We start from the raw sequence: 12034 nt of genomic DNA, 5'->3' as shown, positions 1-12034 counted from the left end.
TTGTTTGAGACGTCTCTTCAGCTTGAAATTAAAATTAATGTGGATATCATACGCTGATCTCAAAATCAATTGCAACACCCAAACTATTTCTGATTTTTTTTATTTTTTAAAACAAAACCGTTAAACTAAGCAAGTTCTAAGCTATACTAAGGCTACAACTGGATAACCACAAATTAACAGTCCCAAACAGTCCAATTAGGTACAAATTACGCAGTCCGAGTTTCATGTGAATATAAATCCAATTAGACTACACTACACAGTTACATATCATTAATATCTACTTAACTACAGATCTATAGTCGTCCAAACATGCATCATCCAGTAAACAAATGTCTGAGTACTTTCATTTCATGTTCATCTCGAAGCTACATAAATTTGAGTTCAAGTGTGCACCTGGAAATGAAAGAAGGAAGCAGAAAAATGAGGTATCAACAGTAACCAACAGCAGCAGTAGTATTCAACACCAGAAAATGAACCAGCAGACTAATTTTGAAACCAAGGGATGCGATACGATAGTCAGACCCTAATTTCAATCTTAGTGAATCAGCAGACCTCAAACCCGACTCGACTTAAACCCTTTTTATTATCAACTAACCGGGAATTGCTTCCATACTAGAAGAAAACTTCAGAAAATACCAAATGACTCAATGAAACATTGTATTTTTCTGAAATTCTGCAATCGTTTTTGATTTTTTTTTCTATATCTATTTCTGTGTATCTCTCTTCCTATATCTCTCTTAGAATTCCTTCCAAGTTTTCTTAGCTCTCTGCCCCTGTATATTCAGTGTATCCAGAATGTATATCGAGTGTATACCGCTCTCTCCGCCCTTTTTTTCTTCTTCTCAGAATTTCCTAGCCTTCTACCCTCTTTGAATGTTCTCCCCCTCTGACCATGATTTTCAGCCCTTAAATGGGCGTTAAGTTAGTGCCATTTCCATTACCCATTCCCAATTTTCAATTATCTACACTAGCTTAGTGTTTTTATTTAATTTAGTAGTGCATTTCCTAGACCCTACCATTGTAGAAACTTCCTAAAGTTAGGTAAACATTACCCTTATTGAACAACCCCTAAACCAAATTATTCTACCAAATTAACTTAATTATCTCTGAATAATAATTACCACACCTAATTAAATACCAAATTAAAAATGCAAAATACATTTTTTTTTGTGATTTTTTCAATTTTGTAAAGCAGATAAATTACTTACTGATTTAAAAATGCAAAAATTAAATCCTAGATGCGAGTGCAACATATTTTTTGTATTTTCAAGATTATGTAAATATAAAAAATAAGGTACTATTTTTGTATATTTTTATTTAAATTTATGAAAGATGCGTAAGCTAAAATATTTTTTGTAATCTTTCATTTTTATGACGAAAATAAAGTAAAGAAGTCAAAAATAGTTGAAATAGCTATATTTGGCCTACATTAAATATTTACATGCTAAAATATAAAAATCTTGGGTAAGGTCAAAAATCACATGTCTACAATAGTATAAGATAAGCAGTACAGTCGAAAACTAACACTAAGAATTTAATACAGGAAAATAAGGAATTCAATAACTGAAACAGAGGCAAAAACAATCACAAGGAAATAACCGGGGATCTCTCAGTATCCCGAGGATCTCTTAGTACCTTCAATATATGTCAGGGATCTCTTGGTATCCCGAGAATCTCTCGGTATCCTCAATATATACTAGGGATTTCTTGGTATCCCGAGGATCCCTCGGTATCCTCAATATATGCTAGGGACCTCTTGGTATCCCGAGGATCTCTTGGTATCCTCAATATACGTGCCAAGGATCTCTTGGTATCCCGCACCTCAGTTCAAATCATAAATACATACAGGGGATCTCCCGGGATGCCGTCCGTAGTTCCAAAGTAAAACACACAGCAGCAACACAAAAATACTCAATTAAGCTCAATTTCGTATCAAGTAAACAGGTACTTCTAATCTAACATGCTTCACATAATTCAATTAAGGCAGTTTAAGCAAATAAACAGTTGAGTCAATTAGACATGCTTTTTCTAAGTTAATAGCAAGTTTAAATTGCAAGTAAAATGAAACAGGAAAAGGAACACAATTGAAATTATTTAAAGAAAATCAGATTTTCAACAATTAGCTCAAGTACGCACTCGTCACCTCACGTACAAGGCATTTCAAACATCAAATATACCAAATCCTAAGGGGAAGGTCCCCCACACAAGGTTAGACAAGCCACTTACCTCGAACCGTCTCAATAATCAACCCGAGACCACGTTCTTGCCACGAGTACTTGACTCCAAATGGCCCAAATCTATTCAATTCAATTGCATAATGTAAATAACACTCAAGTAACTTATTATACAATTAAATTCTAAGCTAATACGCGAAATTAGGTAAAATGACCAAAATGCCCCTCGGGCCCACATCTCGGAATCGGGTAAAATTTATATTTTCAGAATCCTCATACTCTCAAGAGTGCATGTATACCAAAATTATCCAAATCTAAGGTCAAATTTCCAATCAAAAGTCGAATTCCAGGTCTAAGAACTTTCTTCCAACTTTTCCCCAATTTTCATCTCCAATCCGAAATTAAATGATGAAACTAACTATAGATTGATGGAATATAACTAGAAAGGGTTAACGAATTATTACCCAATGATCTCCTCTTCAATTTCCTCCCAAAATCGCCCTCTCCCGAGCTCCAAATCGAATTTTCAACTTTTGAAACTAAACCCTCAAAATTTCATATATCTGCCCAGATGTTACCGCATTTGCGGTCCTGAGACCGCTTCTGCGGTCCCGCTTTTGCGGAACACGGGTCGCATTTGCGACTTCTCACTTAGAACCAATCTTCCGCATCTACGGCTCCCCATCTGCATATGTGGTACCGCTCCTGCAGAAATCCTACCGCTTTTGCGGTCCCTGCCGAACTTCCCCATTTCCGCTTTTGTGATAGATCCACCGCTTCCGCGGCTCCGCACTTGCGGCCACACTCGCAGGTGCGGTTATGACAGAAGAACAGCTGAAGTTGCAACTCCAAAATTCCAAAAATCTTTCTGTCAATCATCCGAAATCATCCCCGAGGCCGCCGAGACCTCAACCAAACCTACCAACATATCCCATAACTTCATTCAAACTTGTTCCAACCTTCGAAACATCCAAAACAACATCAAAACACCTATTTTTCATCGGATTCAAGCCTAAGAATTCCAAAAACTCTAAAAATACGGTTTCGATCAAAAAATCTATCAAACCTCGTCCGAATGACCTGGAATTTTGCACACACATTACATTAAACACTACGGAGATACTCCAACTTTCGGAATTCCATTCCGACCCTCGGATCAAAATCTCACTATCGAACAGGAGACTTCAAAATTCGATCTTTCGGCATTTCAAGCCTAAGTTAGCTACGAACCTCCAAAACACAATCCGAACATGCCCCTAAGCCCGAAATCACCCAACGGAGCTAACAGAACCATCAGATTTCCATTCCGAGGCCGTCTTCACACTGTTCCGACTACGGTCAACTTTCCAACTCTTAAGCTCTCATTTAGGGACTAAGTGTCCCAAAACTCTCCGAAACTCAAAACCGAACATCCCGACAATCAACATAGCAGAAATAAATACGGGAAAAGCAGTTAATAGAAGATCAGAGCGTAAATTCTTAAGACGACCGGTCGGGTCATCACAGTATCACACACACTAGTAAGAATGAGACGGGTTTAGGTAGGAAACTGACAAATATTGTATAGTTTAGGCGGGTTTGAGGGTATTATCTCTTTTCAAAATAAGTTACACATTTAAGAGGTTTGGCTAAATATGCTATTATTGTTTGTACTACTCCATCTATTCCAGTTTATCCGAACACGCTCCTAATCCCGAAATCACCCAACGGAGCTAACAGAACCATAAGATTTCCATTCCGAGACCGTCTTCACACTGTTTAGACTACGGTCAACTTTCCAACACTTAAGCTCTCATTTAGGGACTAAGTGTCGCAAAACTCTCCGAAACTCAAAACCGAACATCCCGACAATCAACATAGCAGAAATAAACACGGGGAAAGCAGTTAATGGGGGTCGGGGCGTAAATTCTTAAGATGACCGGTCGGGTCGTCACAGTATCACACACACTAGTAAGAATGAGACGGGGTGTTTTATTATGAAGGGGATATAACTCAGGGAGTTTTCGGGGACATGCGATAGTTTAGGTAGGAAACTGACAAATATTGTATAGTTTAGGCGGGTTTGAGGGTATTAACTCTTTTCAAAATAAGTTACACATTTAAGAGGTTTGGCCAAACATGCTATTATTGTTTGTACTACTCCCTCTATTCTAGTTTATCTGAACCTATTTCTTTTTTGGTTCGTTCTAAAAAGAATGACCATTTTTTAAATTTGGTAACAATTTAACTTAGACTTATAATTCTACCCCAATGAAAAGCTTTTATAACTGTATACATACTTTGGATCCCTTTTTAGCTTGTTTAAGACCATAAATTCCAATTTTTTTTGACTTATTTAGGATCATAAATTCCATTTTTTTTTTTTTTAAATTGAACCTAGTCAAACAGGTTCAAAGAACGGGACGGGAGGGAGTATACCTTGAAATAAAAGCGCCGCACTACGGCCGCTTCCGACTCCACTTCTAAAACACGAAAGGCCGAAAGAAATGCTATGGCGCTATACTCAGCAATTCGCAGAGCCTCTAATTCCACAATTCCTCTTGCAGTTCGCTCCGTCGCTACTTCCGCAACTTCCCATTTCTCTGCCGCCACCACCGCCGTAGAGAATAGTGATTGCGGCAGAGTTTCTCGAAGCTTCTCAATTCCGGTGCTTCACTATTCTACCAGCGCAGTCAAGAAGAAGAAGAGCAAACACAGCTCCTTTGATGATATTCTCCTCCAAATCGTCAATTCGGAAATCAATTTTTCCCTAGATTCTGATTTTCATGACTGCGTAAGTTCTTGCAATTTGAATGATGAGATAAAATGACAAATTGATTTTCTTTTTCTTTTTCTTTTTGTGTGGTTATTTTTGAATGTTGGTGGCCTGTTTGCTTAAAGTACCAGTATGCATCATGTTTGGTTTGAATTTAATCTCCTAATTCAATTACTTTCAATTTGCAATAGAAAGAATTATATTAATGAAAATGATTTGAAAGAAATATTAAAGGACAACAGAAGATATATTTGTCTCTGACACTGCTAGAGCTCTAATGGCACTAATATCATTCTACCTTAAAATTTTCGTAACTCGTTACTCCCACATGTTCAATTTTATATGACACTAAAATCGTAACTCGTTACTCCCACATGTTCAATTTTATATAGCACTATTTTCTTTCTAATCTGTATGAGAACAATGACACATTTCTATACTTGGATTTTACACCTAATGACATGATTTTATAGCCACACAAATGTCATGGCATGTTAAGAGTACAAGTTTCAAATGTTGTCTTTCTTTCTTAATCTCCATGTATAACATATAGATTCACATAAAATGAACTTTCTGGTTTTAGCCAATCTGATAGCGGTCTGATGAAAATTTTGATTATTTTGATCGAATTTGCTTATTTATGATTATGTTAGTATTAGTTGAAGCAGCGATATGAAGTTAAGAAGTGAGATAGTTGTGAAGGAAAATGATTTTCGGCCATAAGTGAGGGAAGTTATTTTCGCCCTTTTGGTGGAAAATGTTTTTCATTTTCTGGCAACCAAACGCCAGAAAATTACTTATTTTCTGATGCAAAAGTACTTCCCACCATACTAAATACAAAACGTGAGTTATATCAATGAAGCTTATAATTTATGCAATCATATGCACCCTGCTTTTATTTGAGAAAGCACCAACATTATCACCACCATTTTCCTTATCTCTGAAGGGATGCAATTGAAGTTGTTTTCAGGACATTCTTAAAGTTTTTACTGGTATGGAGATTCTTAAATGACATAAATGTAACTTTGATTGACTCATCCATATGATTTCATGCCACATCTGTCTTTAGATCAATGTTGATCAGTGATATCTGATGATGTTTAAACTTGTAACGACATAAGATGACACCGCTATTATTCTACATGGGGAATTCCGTGTAGTCTATTATTGCAGAGTCTGTTCATTTAGCCATCATATAAACGTCTATTGTGGGTTTTTATTTCTTTCTAAAAGATCCACGATGTTACTTATTGCGAGTTTGTTGACCCACCCAGCTTTTCTTTTCTCTATTTGCAACTATAATTTGTAAATTATAAAAGGTCTCTAGCGTTCTGCTAGTGGAGGACTAGGGTCTAGCTGAAAATAATATTGAGATGGCTCATTGCATATTTTTTTCTATGCAAATATCAGTTTTTATACATCGTTCTTTTCTGTTGTAATGGTGTGAACGCCACATTCTATTATCATTATAATGAGTGAATAGAGTATGGTTTAGGATGACCAGTTAGAACCACCAGTTATTCTTATCAGATGGTGGTCAAACATTGCATAATAAATAAAATGGGTTAATTATTTAAATTTGAATTAGCATGTTCTTTTTTTCTCTGTACTACGGATGAGTAAGCTCTATGCCATCTCTTTTTTTAACCTTTCCTTTTGGTTTTCCATTTTTATCCTCTTCTGGAAGGAAAGTATGAGGTTTCCATGTGTATCCTTGCCAATTGTTCCAAAAGTTTAGAAATCTAATGCTGTTAATTAGGGGTGTCAATGGATATTTAAAAACCGATTAAACCGACCGAACAGAACTGTACCAAACCGATTTTTAGGTTTCTTTTAATAAAGTCGTAGGTTTTTATATAAATCTATAACCGTACCGATAATTATGGTAGGTTTTTTATTTTATGAAAATAAACCGCTAAAATACCGAACCGTACCGAATAAATTTACAATGTGAAAAATATATTTGTATATTAAGTTTAAAAATAATAAAGCATTAAATTTTTTATTAGGCTTTGGAATTATGAAGCAGTTACAAGCCAACAAATAGTTAAACTCAAAATCATAATTCCCAAACCTATTATGCTACTCCATTTTAAACTAAATTATTTCTAGCATATTCACTAGCAAGACACATGGTATTGTAGCGATTATGAGTAATAAACTACAATGTATTGAATATATGTTTCCTTTCGTATGCTTTTAGATTTATCTTTTGAATATTTGATCTTCTATAGACTTTATTCTTTAATCCTAGCTTGATTAATATCTTTCCACTCGTGTGATTTATATTTTCTTTGTATTTGTTTAGTTTCTTTACATTGATGTAGAATAGTTGATGGATCTATACTTTAGTAATCTTTCATATTTTCTTAATTCATCACCTGTTAAACTGTAAAATTGTCTACAGAATTTTTCTAAGTCCTATAAAAGTACGTATGTTATTGCATTCTAGTTCTACTAGTGATTTTTACATGATATTTAAAAAATTACCGAATCATACCGATACCGAAGAGAAACGACATGATTGGGATGGTTTCGAAAAGTCTAATTTTGGTTATACATAATAGAATAACCGAAAAATTGGTATGGTACAAATTTTATAAAATAACCGGCCGAACCGAACCATTGACACCCCTACTGTTAGTAATTATTCTTATGTAATTTATAAAGGGCTAAGAGCAGTCCATTGAGCTGGACGGAAGCATAAGCTATTTGATTTCTGATAATCAAATCATAAGGCATTTGTTATTAACGGAAGGTATTATATATTCTGAGAAAAAAGATTAACTGCCCAAGTTGTAGGACTAGAAGTTGACGAAGACCATAAATATGGTATCAAAGTATGTGCTGGTTTTAGTTACTTCAGATTAACCTACTTGATGGTTGATGCAGGATATACAATAAGGTAAATCAAGCTTTATATAAATTTCACCCATCTATGGTCTATATCTACTTTCTTAATATGTAGAGACCACCAAGTTAGCTGCCTAACTTTAAGTGTGCATATCAATCCACGATTTCTCTAAATGTAATACAGTCAAACCTCTCAATAATAGCCTCATTTGTTCCGATATTTTTTGGTTGCTATAGAGAAGTGTTGTTATAGAGGATATATATATAATATAACATAAAAATCGGCTCCGAGGAAAATTTGGCTTTTATAGTGAATGTATGTCATGTAGGGATGGTGTTATAGAGAGATTTGACTGTAGTATGGCAATGGGATGTTATCGAGCGCGTTTACCACCTATTGCATCATTTGGTTGAAAATTTCCTTCATGTAGGTTGTAGACATTCCGGATGGGTTTCCGTTTAAGGTTCAAGATAAAGCCGGAGAAAGAGTTATTGTTCTTACGAGGGATTATGGAGAAGAGGCCATAAGTATTGAAATTGACATGCCCAATGGCAGATGTGAAAATGCTGAAGATGATGCTGTTGACAGTGAGGAAGAGAGTGAGTCGCAACCTAGTGTTCCATTGTCTGTGACCGTGTCAAAAGAAAATGGCTTGGCACTAGAGTTTGATGTGAGAGCTTTTCCAAATAAAATTTTGATTTGTGGAATATCCATCAAGGAGCTCAAAAGTTCAAGCAATCAGCTAGACTATAGAGGGCCTGCTTTTTCGTAAGTACTTATCTATTATCTGATGGAGTTGGTTTAGAGCCACTTTCTTATACTGATCACGCAAGTTATGTTTATCTTCTTTTCAGACTTCTAAATGAAAGTCTGCAGAAGTCTTTCTATGAATATCTTGAAGTCAGAGGGCTGACGGGCAGCACTGCCAACTTTTTGTTGGAGTATGTAATTAGCAAAGACAGCAAGGAATACATCCGGTGGCTAAAAACTATCAAGAAGTTTGTCGAGAATTAGCGTTCGTTTTTTGTTAATATTTTAAGTAGAAACTGGTGAGCCTTTGCATATGATTATATTATTGCACTCCCTTTCACTTATTTGGTCTATTTTAAGATATTATTATCACTTCTCTTGCTTCTTTTGTTGTTACCTATCTCTTCTTTCGTTTCTTTTCTGAAATTATTAGTTGAGCCGAGGGTCTCCTGAAAACAGCCTCTCTACCCTTCCGGGATAGGGGTAAGGTCTGCGTACATCCTACCCTCCCCAGACCCCACTAGTGGGATTTTACTGGGTATGTTGTTGTTGTAAACTGGTGAGCCTAACTGTTTTTGTTTCGAGTTGTTAATAATGTAGCAAGAATTTCTACTATAGCGGAGTCTCTTGCTGGATATGCCTTATCTACTTTTACTTTTGTTCTTATTGTCCTAACTATTTCTTTTCAGCAGGTTTGTAGTTGAGGTCATTGCTGAAGAAACATTTGGGTAATGTCAGACTATAGATGATGAAGGTTGGAACGGCAACAGTAATCTCTACCATTTTCTTCAGGATAGTGCTGGCTTTAAAAGATAGCATAAGTAGAGGCAATCCTTGCACAAATTTGAGTTTTTTGCGACTTTGTTCAATGGATTAGATTCTGTGAGTCTCAGGCAATTCGTCTACACGTTAAATGTAGGAAGTAGCTTGCAATGATAATGTTATGCATGAACTGCACAACTTTCTTAAGCTGCAGCATACATGTGCCAATATAAGATACAAAATCAGATACATGAGAGAAGCAGAGCTGTGGACCGGCTTTCTCATAGAGGACATGTAGTTCTACTACTATTAAAAATTATTGATTTTGCTGATGGGACCTTGGCTTGTATAGTCAATTATGACAGAGGTTTTGTTCCCAGAGCTTAGTATGACTCCCGGGGCTACATATAACAAAACAATAGGGAGGCGTTTTTTCCCCCTTTATTGTTTGACATTGCAGCTTTGGTCCCCCCTATTTTCTCATATAAATAAGAGAAAACAATCATTGTATAAAGCTCTACATTATTAGTTGGGCGTTTTCACCATTTCCGTTTCTTCTATGGACAATACTGGCAAATTCATACAGATTCTTTGTATCAATTTTATTCTTAAATTAAATGTGCATTGATAATACATGTATTAGATCACCTAATATCACACACGACCTTCAAATTATTACTTGTTTAACTAATCTCTTTCTCATATCTCCAAGTAGGAAGGTCCATGACAGTCCGTCATAAGATTTGTTCATGTCCAGTTTGATAACTACATTGTTTCCTGTATTCTTCTGTCTGATTCCACTTGCTATTTTCTTGAGGAAGTAGAGTGTTTCCCCCAATTGTCCAGCCTTTAGTGAAACCACTTTGGTTAGGCAAAAGTTCAGAAAATCTGTTGTTCAGCAACTTGGTGATAATCTTTTAGACTGGTTTTAAATAAGAATTCGTTTGTAGCTAGCAACGTGTTATCTACATTTATATATGTTATACACAAGGTTGTTATATTTTATATATGATATTATACACTTTTATTCAAGATAGATACATCGCTTATATAGGTATATAAATACTGTATAATGATGTATAAAGATGTACGAACATTGTTGCAAAACAATAGTTGGCTACGCGGGTAAATTGAAAATGTGGCTACATGAGTGGAAAGTGTTGTGTTGGGGTATATATTTTTGAAAATTCCCCAAATAAGAATAACTTAAAGTTGTACCAAAATTTGCGAAGACAATGTTATAACTTCTGCTGGATCCGGTCCATTTCTGCACTTGCTAAGGGTGTGTATAGTACCAAGGAAAACATTTTTCGGAAAATCTTTTTTAATTTTTTTTATGTTTGGTTGGCTTAAATGTTCTGGAAAACATTTTCTTCATGAACTACAATGTTTTCCCTATCAAGAAAAGGGAAAACATTTTCCAAAACTCCTTTTCAACCTTCCCCACCCTATTCTCCATCCCCACCAACCCACCCCACACCCCCACCTACCCACCCCATCCCCAAAACATTTTTCATTGCAACATTATAATTTTCATAAGCAAGCAGATTTATGTAGCCATATCTTGCTAAATCCATGTCGGAAAAGATTGTCATCTAATAAAATACTACGGATTAAAACTTAGCGTTGCAAAAAAAATCGTAGGTATTCATCAAAAGATCATCTTACTTAACAATAATCATATCCTACCCAAAGAATGAAAATCTCCTAATTTTCCACTCTAATTTTTGTATTAAGGTTTAAGGATGCAAATAGAAAAGAAGAGATCTGCTGTAGGTGCACGAGCATGTTCGTGATTCTTAATGGAGGAAGTGTAAAATTCAGAGGTTTTTATAATGTCAGATGGTTATAACTGACCAATGTATTTTACCACTTGTCGTTGGCACTGAAATACCAAGAATGGAAAAGTAATAATATTCAAAAAGAACCAGTTAAACCAATTTCATTTCTATAAGTTTGTACTCTAATACAATCGAGTGGATGTTAACGTTAATACAAGAATTAATAGCGGCATCTCAATTTTTAGGGCCAACAGCACGTATGTGGGAATTTTATCTATCAATTTAGATCATCATGATTTCCACACTTCATCAAGAAATACATATAGTTTCACCAAGTAAATAGTTGCGCAGTGTAAAAATTATTATGACAATACCATCCTCAAGCAAGGTAAGGAAGGACCACATCCAAGGGGTATGATGCAGACAGAGGCGGAGCTAGCCTTCTGTCAACGGGTGCGGCCGAATGTAGTAGCTTTTATGCAGACTCTGTATTAGTGGCTACTTTTACAACTCGAACCCGTGACCTAGGTCACATAAAGACAACTTTACCGTTGCTCCAAGGCTCTCTTAATTAAAACGAGGGATAGTAATGTATTTATAGACTGAATATGATCTCCCACCTAATAGGCTAGACGTTTAAATTGGATTCTCTAACTGATATCAAAATAGGTTGATCAACGCTTGAGGCCACAACTCGGAGTAATAGCCTAGACCCAAGAGGGGTGCAGGCACCATGACCACTGCGGAGGGTGCCAGAAATGGTAGCTTGGATCCAAGAGGGATGCCCGTCATGATCAACTAGGCCCAAAAAGAAGAATGAAATGCTAGCCATGGCCAACTGGGCCAGAGGAATCCCAGGAGTTGTTGCCTGTATCAAAAGGAGTGATGATGCCAAATTGGTAGTAATAGTGATTAGGGAACGCAAACGAACGGATCGGGTCAGATATGACTGGTTGAA

At 36.0% G+C, this 12034-nt stretch overlaps 1 protein-coding gene across 2 annotated transcripts; it reads left to right on the top strand.

Annotated features, from left to right (window-relative positions):
- The first annotated feature begins 4578 nt into the window (after positions 1–4578).
- Positions 4579–9928, top strand: LOC104223741 (uncharacterized protein At2g39795, mitochondrial-like). Of its 2 annotated transcripts, none has more exons than XM_009775240.2 (4): positions 4579–4947; positions 8214–8551; positions 8638–8832; positions 9226–9928. In XM_009775240.2, the coding sequence occupies exons 1-3, from the start codon at positions 4666–4668 to the stop codon at positions 8795–8797; spliced, it is 780 nt and encodes a 259-aa protein (XP_009773542.1). In that variant the 5' UTR covers positions 4579–4665; the 3' UTR covers positions 8798–8832; positions 9226–9928. The 2 variants fall into 2 exon arrangements, with proteins under 2 accessions (XP_009773542.1, XP_009773543.1); XM_009775241.2 differs by having other exon boundaries at positions 9223–9928.
- The last annotated feature ends 2106 nt before the right edge of the window (positions 9929–12034 follow it).

Source organism: Nicotiana sylvestris, chromosome 7 (assembly GCF_000393655.2).
Source record: "Nicotiana sylvestris chromosome 7, ASM39365v2, whole genome shotgun sequence".
NCBI lineage: Eukaryota > Viridiplantae > Streptophyta > Magnoliopsida > Solanales > Solanaceae > Nicotiana > Nicotiana sylvestris.
This window is presented reverse-complemented; position numbering and strand designations above follow the sequence as displayed.